Raw genomic sequence first — 14,420 nt, 5'->3', positions numbered from 1 at the left:
TACTTTATCACTTTATTATAATTATTATTGAAAACTGCAGCCTTGCACTATGTTTGTGTAATAATAATATTAACCAGTGAATACTCGGGTTTAAAAACAGACCTGATTTCTAGTTTCAGTTCTTGTTTTGCAGTCACATAGAGACATTGCTCGTCCTGCCTCTCTTCACCGTCATGGTTTCGGACTGTGACCCTGACAGTCACTGCTGATTTTGGAGGAGGAAGGCAGGAAGGTGGGATTTGCACCTCAGTTTGGTTCATTAGGATTATCTGTTGCTGCACACATTCATTCCATTCAGGCCAGCAAGCTCCTGCAAAACATTTCCTTTATAATTAGAATAGTCATAACATCCCATGCCTCTTATAAAGGATTTTCCTGCAATAGGTTTCAAAGAGGTCCATAGAGGAAACAAGTTTCCTGAACCCTATTTAGAAAGTCGGTCATCAGAGTTCAGAGCATACAGACTTTTCAGGGTAACGTAGGAGGCCAGAGATAAATATTGGGACGGAACACAGATGTCCTGAATCTCAATCCAGTTTTCAGCCATAAATGTTTTTGCATTATATTTGATGCTAGTTATTGCTGTTTTGTTAAGACACATGTACCTTGCAAATGCCTAACTATGGAAGTCACTTGGGATTAGTTCTTGGCTATGAGGGTGAGGGCTTAGGATGGGCAGATCTTGAAAAACTGAAACCTAGGAGTAGCTACCCTTGGAAAAAGACAAAAACTGAGTATTATGTCAGATTATATACCACAATTAGTGGAGTGTTAAAACCAGGGTAAGGTAGAACGACATTCTTCATGTACAGTGAGTGGCAAACTTTAAAGCCAGAGAGTAAACCATCCTTTAGTCAGATTTTCATCACTTGATCTGACATGCCGGTGAGCTTGTTACTTGACAAATAGAAGTTGGTGGAAAAGTTCAGGAAATGCACATACCACAGGACCAGAGAAAACTGGAATTATTGTTGTTGTCTGGCCAGCCAAACGTAACAGTTGTGAAAGGATCCACATGGCGACTTGGTTTAATATATATTTTGGTTTTTCTTTTGTGATCCTAAACAATAAGTAAATGTATCAGTTAGGATCATGTATAAACACACACATCTCTTGCTTCTTTATAATGAAAAAGGTCTGAAAGTTTAGACTCCAAATCACTGTAGGCAGATCCGTAGTTAAATGATCTTTCCCTGATCAGCGGTAGTGTGGCAGTAGAAGCTACGGAAACAGAAGCAGATGGCACAGAGAAATTGTGTGTCAAAATACTCCCAAACTCCTAAGTGGCTTAGGAGCCCAGCTCCCATTTTCAAAACTAATGCAGGTACTTAGAAAACTAATTCCCAATAATTTGCCACTTCTGGACCGAGACTTTTAACCCTTGGACAATCATTTGGCTTCTAGTACATTCCTTAATTTGTCTGAATTGGATACATTACAGCTATAGATAAAGAGAAGGAGGAGGTAGCTGAATTTGTCTTTCTGTGCAACGAACTGTGATAAATTTAGTTTTGAATTGGATTTATTTTCCTCTGATGCACTTTATTCTTACAGGCAATCTGTAAAGTATGAAACCTTCTTGTGAAGCAGCACGTCTCCTATGGCAGACATCTGTCTGCTAGTGTAATGGTTAAAAACTAGACCTTTAAGATGACAACAAAATATTGTATCTGGCAATTTTATTATTTAAATTTGTGCAGCTGCTACCAATTGGCGTATCATTAGTTTCTCAGTTTGCCATAAACTGGAAATTTCTTCTTTGCAAACTTAAACATTCCAATACAGAAGCAGGAAACACTTAGAAACAGTATAAAAATATATTAAACTCTGCTTGAAGGATAATCCCCCAAAGAGAGGTTTCCATTAGTCAAGTAGATAATGCAAAAATTCATCTAAGCACATTTCAACTTCCAAAACTAAATCATTGTGAAAAGTTCATTTTTTTTCTAATCTTGTAATTGTTACTTTCAGGCTTTTACAAATTGTAGACTGAATGCCTGCAAACACATTTGTCTCAGAGACTTTTGGTTATTTTATGTTAAACCATATGGGGCACAGCAAATCTAGTCCATAATCTAGTATGCTACAAATACTCCTTTTCAATATCTTATGCAGCATTTTTACTGGTAAGAAAATTTTCTAAGCATTTCAATTTTAAAGAAAGATCGTTGAGTAATACTTACATTTGTCTTTGGGGTACTTGTTTTGGAGTTGCCTTGTTCTGTAGCAGAATCTGTTTAATAAAAAAAAAAAAAAAAGAGCAGAATATATTAGTGCTCTCTGTAAAGCTTTCAGACATCCTCAGAGAATATGACTTAAATACACAGAATTTGACTGCCAACAGTCTGAAAGGTAGGGCTATAAGAATCAGACTCTAGAACTGTGATAAACAGTCTAGTTACAATAGGTAAAATTGTAACAACAAGCTAGTCACAAACTATAAAGAAGATGATCCCGATTCTCCAAACATAATGGTATAGATCAAAATAAATTCACAGAAGCTGATGGAGGTTCATCGATGTAAAGAAAAAATTGAGGGAAAGCACTGGAGAAGTCTCAATAGGATTAGTACTAAAGTCAGTTTATTCCTGGTATAATCTGCTTTTGTAAATATAAGGATAAGCCATCTAGAAGCATTTACTGACAGCAATTTATGAGACTGCTGTGATGCAAATATTTCCTGGTTTCAGAGCTATGTCCCAAGCCATAAACTCCACTAATTAATTCTAGAACAAATAGCAAATGTGCAATGTGTGACATGCACAGAGTGATGCTAATTTATGACTACTTCAAAGCCAGGGAATCTGCCTTCATCAGGAAGAAGCCTCCACAAAAGTTTCTAGCACCGTTGCTGGAAGGAAAGCAATTACTAGATGCAAACCATAAACACTCCATGAAATGCTCTGATTGCAAAAAGACACTTATGTGGTCAAAACCAGCACTGTCAGATTAATGCAATTACCTTCTTTATGAGAATTATTTGCCAACACAGTGATGAACCCAAGATCCAGACTCATGTTTGAGAAGGCATTCATGGCCACCACTTTCACTAGGAAAGTACCTAGAGAAGACAGATGGCCAGTTAATAGCAGTGGGACCTGTCCGTCATGTTTGGGATATAAAATCCAATTCATAAAGAAAATTCTATTCTTTTCTGTTCAGAGCTTTGGGGTTTTTCTGATGAGTTTCCACTACTGAAAGGCTTTCCAAGGAATGTTCTTCCCCTTTATCTCAGCTTTTTATTAACTCAGCTGCCTTTGTCCTAGCACTTGCAATGCTATTCTTTGTCAGCTGGCTATGAAGTTACTACCCAGGAAACTAGAGGTGTGCTAATGCTGGAGTCCAAATGAGCTTAGGCATCTTGAGAGACCAGCTATCTTGTTTGAAAGTTTCTGCCTGAAGGGAAGGGATGTTCAAATGGGTATAGGGAGACCCAATAAAACTTTTAATATTGAATAATTTTAAAACATAAAATGAAATCATAATTAGCTTCTAGCACTCCAGCTTTGGCATGAGATTTGAATAGTTCATTAGAGGAGGAAATATTTTTATCTTCTGCCACTGAATTAACTCTTAAGGGCAATCTCACTAATTCCACATTTTAAAAGCTTTGATTTTTTAATAATGGAAAGAAAACATTACTAAAAAGCTTATACTTAAGTCCAACAAAAACTATGTATTGGAGACTGCCACACAAAAAAGCTCCCCTTTTCTTTGTCACTTCTACTGAGAACTCCTCAGATTATTAATTACTGCAGTGTAAATTGCAGAGGAGTGTAAACTTGAAAAGTTGTACATATGAACAAATAGGAGGAAAACACTTTGTGATTCAGGAAAATGTCATCACTTGTACTTGAATCAGATCAGGTAATGAAAAAATAAACCCTGGCTCACTATGTCTTTTTTATTGCAAAAATCTGGTGAAGCCTTGCTTTCCCTTTCCATGTGGAGAACCCATTTGCCAGTTCAATTTTTTTAGCTCACTTACAAGTCAATAAGACCATGCTGGTCACACTGTTCTGCAGACCAAGTCTGAGCAGCTAGAAAAGCTACCAAATTCAACTGTACATTATTGTCCCCTACCCCAGGGTGCCGTGACTGTTTATATGAACTCCTCTACTCAGTTGTGAGTGTCTTAGAAATACAGAAGATGTCAGCATGCTGTACCTTCAGAGTGTATGGGAATGACATACGTTCGAGGCTCCCCGTGAGGGCTGTCTTCATTGTGAGAGTGAGTTTCATTAGATCCAATCACCTCAAACTTCAGCTTATCTGGGGCGCCGTGAGACACAGAGACATTTATCTCCAAATTCTCCCCCAGCTGCAGAGCGTGAGAAGCTAATGCAGCCTGAAGACCAGATACAGGCTCAATGAAGTGAACAGCAAAGCTCTCAGAGATCTCTGATGCGGTTGTGTTGCTGGATGCTCGGATTTCCAGCTGATGTATCCCTGGGCCTAGCAGCTCTTGAGAGGCACTGTCCAGTGTCAGATTGTGAGGGACAATTCCTTCCTTTGTGCTGGATTCAGCGAGTGTCATGTTATCTGCTAATATAATGTAGGTCACTCCATTGCCTGCAAAAAGACAGTTCAAAATTTCTCACAGCTTGTGTGATAGGCCATCCAGTTCTAGCTGCTGCGTGCGGCATGCAGGTATTTATAAAAGAGTCATAAGAACACTGTAGCAATGCAGGATTTTGTGCCCCTCCAGGTTCCTTATGGAAGTCTATCACATGTGTTTTCTGCTTGCAGTGTTAGGGCAGTCAAGAGCATTCAAAATACGCTACTGAATTTTATTTTTTAAGCATGTATGTGGATGCCAAGAACTTGAAGTGAGAACAAAATACATACCAGCAAATGTGACTGGATCAGCATGGAATCTTCTTACCCTCAATCAGAGAAGCATTTCTGTGGATTCCTAACTTCAAATATGGATATATTCCTACTGGCTTCACGTGGATTCATGTGACTAAAGTTATGCTCATGCTTTGTCAGCTTTTTGTAGAGGGAAAAAGGGTTCATACTTATGTTTGAGGTCGTGTAATAGCTCTGAGAAAGAACCCCTCCAATGGAGCTGAGAGCATTCAGTTGCAGGAATGCAACAATTAGAGGGAAAGCATTCAATAAAAAGAAGTATTGTTTTGCATAATGAAAATCCTGCTTCTATCCCATGGGTAGCATAATATTTAGCCTGCTGTTTAAATCGTGCAGAGTAATTAGCCTCACCTCCATTGAGTTCAACTTGAATCCACAACAACTCCCCATACAGCGTACGGCAGAGCGAGCTGTTCCCAGTTTCATACTGGCTATAGCACCCAGTAATGCTTAGTTGATCCATCTTATCTTGAACAGTCACCCGCTTCTGTGCCATCACATGCCATTCGCTGGTGGTGCATTCCACAGAAAGAGTAAATTCTCCAGGAGATGAATATCTATATGTGACATTGCTGACCAGTCTAGAATAGAAAGAGAACAGCTGCTTGTTGTGGAAGACTGTCCTGGGAAGTCCTTAGCCTTATGTGATGACAGTGATCACAGTTCCCAAATTTGTCACCTGAGACTGAGCTCTCCTGCAATCACTGTAATCCCTCGTTTATTTACATAGAATTTTTGGGGTTGAAGATTGTTCCTTTGTTCCAGCTATGGTGTCATTAAGGGTGTATATCAGGGGTAGTCATTCTCAAAGCATAACTATTAGGATGGATACATTTTGCTATGAAGTAGGTAGATTACAGTTCTATAACACAGGGCATTAGATCTGGTCTGTGTATTGTTGGCTTTGAGCACAGACATATGACTACACACATTAGAACATGTAACAGTGTCCTTAATTTCTCTATTATTGATTTTATTCCCAATTTACCATCTCTCTTATATATTGGTGGAAGCTGAGGCTGCTCAGCATTTTGTTAGAACAATCCCTTGCTCTTTTTTTATTTTTATGCACAGCTGCTTCTATGTTTGCTCATGCTGGCAAAAATGTCTCTACTGCTGGATCTGGTGTAGCTCTGGTCTTGATAGCAATAGGAGATGCAGAAGTCTGTGGTAGCTGCTGTTATTACTAACAAGCAAAGGGAGATGGTGAAAACCACCTAAGGATATCCTTCTTGAATGACATACACCATGGAAGGCAAATAAGTAATATTCCTGACGCTAGTCTCTCTGAACTGTTTATATTCTTACCATGGTATCAACAGATGAGAGTGACTGCCAGCCATTTAGTAGGTGAAGTAAAAGGGCTTCCGTAAAAACAGCCAGCCTCTGCTTACAGCTAGCAAATAGATTTCACTTAAAGGTTCACTATCAAAACTTTTTTTTTCCAGATTCTTGACAGCTACAGACCTGTGTCTGTAGCTCTGAAAGAATGTTTACTCTTTCTAGTATGTTACTACTTTTTGGGTTTTGTTCTTCTACTCTTATTTTTCTAGTTGACTCAAGCAGGATTCCATAAGTAGACAAATAAATTTCTAGAACTGTTCTCTGTCATTCATAGCACTAGGACAAAATCTGATTTTTAAATCCAGCAGAAAAATGTTTGAAACTTTAAAGACCCAATTTTTATGCAATTACAATAAAAGAAAAACTCCAAAATGCCATTGTATTATTTTAAATGTTATAAAAACATACTCTTTAGGCTTAAGAAAACAATGCTTGCCTGTTTCTTTGGCAATTACTGACATGTTTTCAGTAATTTTGTCTGCTTAGGATCTGGAATAAATTCCCTTAGTAAGAAATGCGAATCATATTAAGCAGAAGAAAGATTGTGGTTGGCAGCTTGACATAAAATTTTGTATTAATTTCAGAACAAGTTTCTGCAGAATCCAAGTGTCTTGTATGTATGGTCTATTATTAATCTAGTTAGTATTTAACATCTCATTTAAGATACTTGAGGCATTCAATAAAATTCAACCAGTGAAATTCACTGGTTGTCTGATGATACATGAAGGATATATCTTACGTTAGAGGGTAGTAAGGATCAATAGTGTGGCCGTCTCCAGTGCTAATGATGCAGGAGAGGTTGCCAGAGTATGGAGAGAGCAGCCAGTTCAAACTGACCGTGGTATTTTCAAAGACAAAGCAAGTATCTGTTACAAGCAGCTGCAGACCTGTAAAACATAATGACAGAATTCAATGCCATTGCTTGTCTCCATTTTTTACATAATTCAATTGATTTTCATGTACTGAAAAGGCCTTCTCCGAAACCGAGTTGATACTGCTGCTAATTTGCTCCATTAGTGGTGTGAGAGGGAGGTGATTCTTTTCCGTACCTACTGGTCAAGATTCTTGTTGGGATATAATTTCATTTAAGTGTGTTTTTGTGTTTGATATCCTGGCTTTGTATGCTATCAAAAACCCTCAGGTAGGACAGGGAAGCTATGTTTTTGTGCCTATTTTTAGTGGTCACCACTCTTTCAGGTTCTTCCCTGATGATGGAGCAGTGATTTTTAGGATAAATATCAATGGTCACAATTTTACAGCAAAGAGCAGAACAGGCTTTTGGTATTGACAGCCCCCTCCCACTTACCTTCCTTGCACTGGTATTGAATAGACAAATAGCTTCCAGACGCTGGACAAGGATCTCCATAGAAAATGCCATCTGCTGCCACCTGGCAGGCCTGAAGACCATGACACTGGCCTGGAAAGAAGGACCATTTTATATGAACTAGTGGGTTTTGTCTTTGACTGTCATAACAGCTCAGATGAGAGATGATTACAGAAATGAAAAGGGGAGGGGGAAGAATATCATGTCACTGATTTCTAGACAACCTCCCACATCACTTTGACTTTAGTGTTTTGCTTATTGCGTGGAACAAAGCTGAATTAGAGGGGGTAAAAAATGAAGTTATGTGTTTAGTTTAATTTTGGCTGGAAGCCCAAAGAATCACCATAGGGACAGGCTGTAGCCACTGTTTAGTCTGGCAAGCCATGGAGCCCTGTAGCTCCAGCAGGCTGTGTACTGCAGGCAGCAGCAGATCCCTCCTGCCCTCCTGTCCCCATGGGTGCCAGCCCTTTCACCCCTCCTGGTTTGGAGGTAGGTTTGTATGGGTGTATTCTCTTCCATCTCTGTCAAATCTAGCATCTCACATGGAGTTCATCAGGGAGTCGGTGTGCCCACATATTTTCTTCATACAGTGAGAGCAACCCTTGTTCTCCATTTGCTCCCCTTCCCCTTCTCTGAATTTTTGCTCCTCGCAAAATCCCTCCTTTCCATCCAGCCTCCCCTGGGAACCTCCTCCATGTTAGTAGTTCTCTGTGAATCCCTTCATTTTAGGAATAATCCACTTTCCTATTCGCTGACTCTAATGAAATACAAGATAAAATATTTTAGGGACCAGGGACTTTGGCATGTAATCTATGCTTCTGTCAAGCAATGCCCTAAGGTACTACCTGCTACTTCGTCTTTGACACTGATCCAGCTACACTCTTCCTCTGTATCATACTGGAGAGGAGTCTCGGATACACAGTAGTGAGGGGTCTTCCGTCCATAGAAGCTGTCTCCAATTTGAATAACTTCTCCTGATCCACACTGTACAGTGGCATTGTAATGACCACAAGCAATGCTCTGGCCAGATTCTAACAGGAGAAAAAAAAGTCAGAATTAACTTTTTGAATTTCTGACAAGTCCTGCCACAATTCTCCTGCATATCCCCCTTTTGTTTTATTTTGTTCCTCTTTCTTCCCTTTTCTCCCTTTTAAGGCAAACAATTAAGATAATGAAAAAAAAAAAACAAAGAATAAAATATTTTTCCATTTTTTAAAAATCAAAAGAATAGATTCATGGTTTTTACTGCCTTAAAAAAAACCTGAGAACATTTGTAGTAAACCAAAATAATTAAAAAACCCCCGATATTTTTGTGGAAAAAACTTAGCATTTGTTTGACCTGCAGTACTGGAAGGTTTAAAGTTACTCCTTACTTCCAAAAGAGCCTTTTGGCGGTATGTGATTTGCATGATATTCAGGTAATTGCTCTGGAGAATAGTTTGCATATTAAATATGGGACCTGATCCCATTTCTGCTACAGAGACACCTTTGTTCCTGGATGATATTTGACTGACTTCATTCAGCAGAACTGCTCAAATGAGTAAGGTCATATCTCTAAATGCCTACACCTCATTCTTTGATTAATCTGGGACAGTTAATTGTCTCTCAGAATTCTTAGTATCCTGTAGTAATCAGGATACTTAATACCTTGGACAGGAGGATGCGAAAGACTGCTCTCATATGGGAGTGTTGCAAAAGAATGTTTTTGTTTCTGCTATCTCAGGTTTAAATACATTGTCCTCCAGTTGCTGGTTTGATCATTGCCCTTAAATACCTTGATTAATGGTGCCAATGTGTGCACACTGCAGCAATTGTGTGCTATTGTTATTTAAAGGCTAAATCTAAGCCTGGCTGTAACTATAGCAACATGATCAGTTTACAGATTAGAGCTCTCTAAATAAGCTTGATAAAAAAATTTCCTATTAAATTCTAATGCGGACTATCATCTTGTGCATTTCTTTGTTCTTTACTTTGTATAGAGAGTTCCCATAGTATTTGCTGTCTTAGTAACTTTTACTTGGAAAAATGTGCAGAACCTGGTTTGTGTTCCTGTGTACAAACCCTGGTTCAATAAGTATATTTTTCCTACAACAGATTGCTAACTTAGCACCAAATGGCAGAATACAAAAAATAAGAATTAATAAGAAGGACTGTTCTTACTTTTGTTGAGGAACACTAATGCTAGGATAGATGGCCAAAGGAAAGATGAAGGCAGAGTGCAGTCTGGTTAGTTTTTGTACATACGTACCTATCTCAGATGATCAAGTAGATGAGTTATCAGTATTCAGAGATATTAAATTCCAACAGTGGTACTATTTGGAGCTACCTCTACATTTCATTTGAAGTTTCAAACTCAATATTAATGTGAACCGAGCCTCAGAGTAGCTGGGCGTGAAGGTGTTAAGTGTTGCTATGCCTGTTTTACAGATACAAACTGAAGCATGGACAAGTTTCAGGAACTTCCAAACATTCTGCGCCCAGAGAAACCAATTAAAATATTGTCCTTGTTTCTTTGGGATATCGGATCTAATTCCTTGCATGCAAAGAGGAGTCTACTCTGTTATTGAAATATGTATGTGTATTAAAGGACATGGGCTGTGGATACTGAAAACAAGGCTATAATTGCCTCAATCTGTTCTCAGTTTCTTGGGTAATGGAATGATGGATGTAGCGTAGGACATTGTTGCTCAATAATGCAAACACTCTTTGAATTTAATGGCTTTAAGTTAGATCCTATGGTAACAGATGATAGCTTCCTTACAAACAGACAGTTGTCTACTGTGGTTGTAATGGAAAAATAATTTTAGTCTGTTTTTGCAAGGAAAATAAGCTTAAGGGATTGTGCTGTCTGCCAATTTCATGTCCCCCAATCATTGTTAATGTTAGTCATCTTCAGGCAAATTTGATGTATAGATATAAACCTCAAAACACCCTAAAATTTCATGAAAATTAATAGCTAGGTAGAAGAGAAAGAGCTACATCAGTGCCTCTATTAGGAGTAGGGATTATAATCCGATGTTTATTTGTTCCACGATGTGGGATTCAGCTGTCCAGCACCTACAGCTGGAGCTCTGGAGCAGCTGCAGAACTGCAGGGGAGAGAGCTGGGAGAGGGAAAAGGATTTGCAGAGGTGGGATGTGCTGGGGATGTGGGAGTGAACTGGGAGTGCTGAGGAGGAGCGTAGGGAGGGGATGTGGAACAGAAAATCGGGACAGGAAACAAAACTTTATTAGTTTTGCTGATTGTGGAACGACTTGTTAATATGTCAGAAGTGGTACAGTACTGGACCAGAACAGCAGCAATTCTAGGGCTTGTGGTAACCTGTACTCCCAGACTGGATTCGAAGACTCTTTGTATTAGTGAGCCTAAGCCAGACTGTCCTTCTAGCACTTAAGACCTTAGCTCTAGTTACAGTTTAAAATGCTTGGCTTATGTGCAAAGTGCGAGGAACACAAATTCCCCTCGTATCTATGTGGTGAATGGGACGATACTGTCGGCATTCCTTTCCAGGACTGTTTGTTCCAGGTCACAATTTAAGGGACACAATGTCTGTAAAGTTTCTGTCTGAGCACTGAAAGGCCACCAGGAAGTACAGGTTCCTGTCTGCTTCCTTATCCCAGGGAAGCCCTCGAACTTCACCTGATAGAAGGGTCTGAGAAGAAACAAGAAAAACTTGCTCTCACTTTTGCTTCCTCTAGGCTGTTAGGAGTGGTGTCTCTGGAAGCCTGGCTGTATTTTTGCTTCAGTTACAAATGGAAATTATTTTGGCACATATTTATGATTAGGAGTATGTTTACAGGGTCCCACCTGGCTCAGATACTGTGGTGTTGTGGGAGTTTATTCTTGCAAACATGGTCTCATGCACTACTCAAATAGGCTTTAAACTAGTTAGCTTATGTCTGCTGTAGGCATGGACTCCTACGCATTTAGATTCACTCTCAGATCCATTTCTATTTTACTAGCCCTCTATTGGAAATCTGGACCTTAACGGCTAGTTGCTGAGCCCCTATATCTCCCAGTGATTCCAGGGTTCTTCCTTTCTTTGGATCAGATCTTACATCAGCACACTGGAAAAAAAAGCACCTGCTGGGATTATATGGCTTCTTGCTTGTTCACTTTTAGTAAGCTCTATTAAGTTATTGCGCAGCCACTTTGAAAGCAACAGGGCGATTTATGCACAGTTGTGAACGTGGCATGCTCACTTCTCAGTTCCAGCTGTTATATATCTTACCAAACTCGCAAATGAAGTCAAATTCCTGGCTGCAATTGTCAGTCACGCCCCACTGATACTTGGCATTCTTCAGGATGTACCCGCATGTGGATGAGAAGGGAGATGGCTGATCCTTGTACCAGTTACTGTAGCTTATGTTTGAGGTGTCCAGCCAAATCACTGACCCTGCAAACAAAATAATCATGTCCCAAATGTTTATTTTCCACAGTAACACCATTACAGAGACAGAGCTTGCAGAGCAGGACTGTATCCCTGCTCCTGCTGAAGCAGAGGTGGTTTTGTCCACGTGGGGATCTTCAATTACATTTTATGTTTAACCTGATAAAACGACTAAAAGAGACACCACCTCTTCCCCCTGTGCTCCCAGACTCAAGATTCCACCATTTCCCTTGCATCAGATCTTGCAGCACTTCCTAATGTGAAGAATTGGCTCAGCTGGCTCTTCCACTGGAGACCTAACCCAGCACATTTTTTTTTCACTGGGTCAGCAAGCTGATCTAATTCACCGTGTGCTCACACAGCCGCAAGATCCTATGGAAAGGGTGACAACATGCAACTGGGAAGTGAAGCAGGCAGTTAAAACATCTCACTATAAATCTGAAGTTACAGCAACAAAAGACTGGCTTTTCAGCAGAAGTCTACAGAGGGACTAATTGCATTTGTTATCATGTTAAGTGAGCATCATGGGCTGATACAGTTTTAAAGAAGACATGATTTCAAAACCACCTACCGTCAGTAGTTTCATTCAGCACGGAGTTTGAGATCAGTCCTATCCACCATTCCCGATCCTCTGCAATGTGTTTTTGCAAGAACTCTTGAGTTTCCTCATTTTCAATAAAGACAAGGTGCCCTCCTCCTCTCTCACACCAGCTCTGGGCACTTGTGAAGGAACGCTGGAGTCTAACAAACTCATAGCACGAATGGTTGAAAGCTACCTGGTACTTTGAGCAAGGAATTCCTTCATCAACGCTTGCTTCTTCCACAGCCAAACATACAGCAAGAGAAATTAGAACTGCGATCCCAAGCCACATTCTCAGCTCAGTGCCCTGTGTGGCACTCGTCTTGCTTAGCACATCACCACTCTTTTTGCTGCCTTCTTCAAAAGCTTGAGGTGTCATCCTTGTCGTGTCATCAGCGTTTCTCTTTCCTCTTTGCTGCTTGCAACAACAGCAGCAATCGAACATGGAACAGATTGCTTCTAATATATAACGGTGATAGTGCCTGAGGATACACACAAGAAGTGTTGATGCAAAGTCACTGCAATGGCCGTTGTGAGGCCTATTGTATAAATGTCTCATTCCATGTAAAGTCTGGTTGAAGAGAAGACATTAGAGTATTGCTTTCCTCATGAGCAGAGGAGATAAAGTTGATATATGCTGCTGTTGGACACATGGGAAAGTGAGATAAAGCTCCTACATTGAAGGCATCATTGTATGAGCATAAAAGCTGGAGCAAAGAGATACAAAGTAAGAATGGGAGGAGAATGAGGAAAATGAGAAATACAAGGAGTTACGAGATAGGAAAACACACAGTGCTCCTCCGGATACATTTCATTGTTTTGGATTGCTTTATTTTTAATAATTATTATTTGAGGTGCTTCTTTTGGATGCTAATTTTTTGAGGTACTTCTTTCAGATGCTAATGCAATGTCTATAACTACTGTATCATATTCATCCTGTCCACCTGTTTACACATAGGCAGGTTAATCTCAGCTGACCCAAGCAAGCTTCATTTTGAAGCGTTGTGTCTATTTAGAATTCCACACCCCAAGTGAAATGCTCCCATCATCCCTTAAAAGCTAAGCTGCTTAGCTATATAGATCTACAGTATTCACACCTGCTAGGAGGCAGAAGAGAAGGCCAAAAGTTAAAACAGTGATGTAGAAAAGATGAAAGTATTGCCTTAATCATCAGAACTACTTGGGAGGCCTGTGTGCGCATTCCAAAGGCTGCTGATGGACTTTGGGAAGGCAGCCCAGCAACATTTAGGAGCTGAAATCTTTAAGTGCTTCTGAAATTCCTTACAAAAGATACCCATCAGGTTTATAAGGCCACTGGATTAACAGAAATACAGTACAAATACAGATCTTTAGCTATTGCGATCTTCCTATTCTTGGCATTAACTCCATTGAATTTGATGCAATTATTATTAATTTATACTACGATAACCTGACACTGAAAGAACACGCACTTATATTTAGACGTGGATCAGTGAGCCAGCTACTGCATCACAGAGATGCAGGAAACAGGGATGTTTGGTTGAATTCCTGCATTGCAGAAATGCCACCTGCGTCGCACCATTGAGCTGAGCTGCAGGTAACGCACGTATCGCACGGTATGCCAGTCCCGCTCTGCCTCTAAAGCTTTCTTGCAAAGTAGACTGTGTACTGCATCCAGCAAGCATTTAAGAATAATCTTCAATCTAAAGACCTTTCTGGACCTCCAGTTCATAGTCACCTTGCTCAGCTGGATAAAGGAGGACTATGATCAGGGTTTTCAAGATAAAGTTCATGGTGAAGTGTTTAATGAGTACGATAATTGTGGGGAAGGAGAGAAAAGGGGAAGAAAATGCACTCTGATGGAGGGATAGACACCATGCTGGATGTCCCTTCTACCACTGCATTTGAAAAGCAAGACTTACCTCAGCTAT

At 39.9% G+C, this 14,420-nt stretch overlaps 1 protein-coding gene across 1 annotated transcript in view; it reads right to left on the bottom strand.

Annotated features, from left to right (window-relative positions):
• Positions 1–12,955, bottom strand: part of PKD1L3 (polycystin 1 like 3, transient receptor potential channel interacting) — a 39,748-nt gene extending 26,793 nt beyond the window's left edge. The window contains exons 1-11 of the mRNA XM_074158196.1: positions 12,502–12,955; positions 11,772–11,936; positions 8,386–8,571; positions 7,523–7,633; positions 6,956–7,103; positions 5,224–5,453; positions 4,168–4,572; positions 2,963–3,061; positions 2,184–2,233; positions 943–1,060; positions 103–310 (exon numbers count right to left, since the gene is read on the bottom strand). Of these exons, the coding sequence (XP_074014297.1) occupies positions 103–310; positions 943–1,060; positions 2,184–2,233; positions 2,963–3,061; positions 4,168–4,572; positions 5,224–5,453; positions 6,956–7,103; positions 7,523–7,633; positions 8,386–8,571; positions 11,772–11,936; positions 12,502–12,955 (2,174 nt within the window). The remainder of the gene's footprint in view (positions 1–102; positions 311–942; positions 1,061–2,183; positions 2,234–2,962; positions 3,062–4,167; positions 4,573–5,223; positions 5,454–6,955; positions 7,104–7,522; positions 7,634–8,385; positions 8,572–11,771; positions 11,937–12,501) is intronic.
• Between the last annotated feature and the right edge of the window lie 1,465 nt (positions 12,956–14,420).

Source organism: Numenius arquata, chromosome 13 (genome assembly GCF_964106895.1).
Source record: "Numenius arquata chromosome 13, bNumArq3.hap1.1, whole genome shotgun sequence".
Classification (NCBI taxonomy): domain Eukaryota; kingdom Metazoa; phylum Chordata; class Aves; order Charadriiformes; family Scolopacidae; genus Numenius; species Numenius arquata.
The sequence above is the reverse complement of the archived record's forward strand: the minus strand, read 5'-3'. Positions and strand labels throughout refer to the sequence as shown.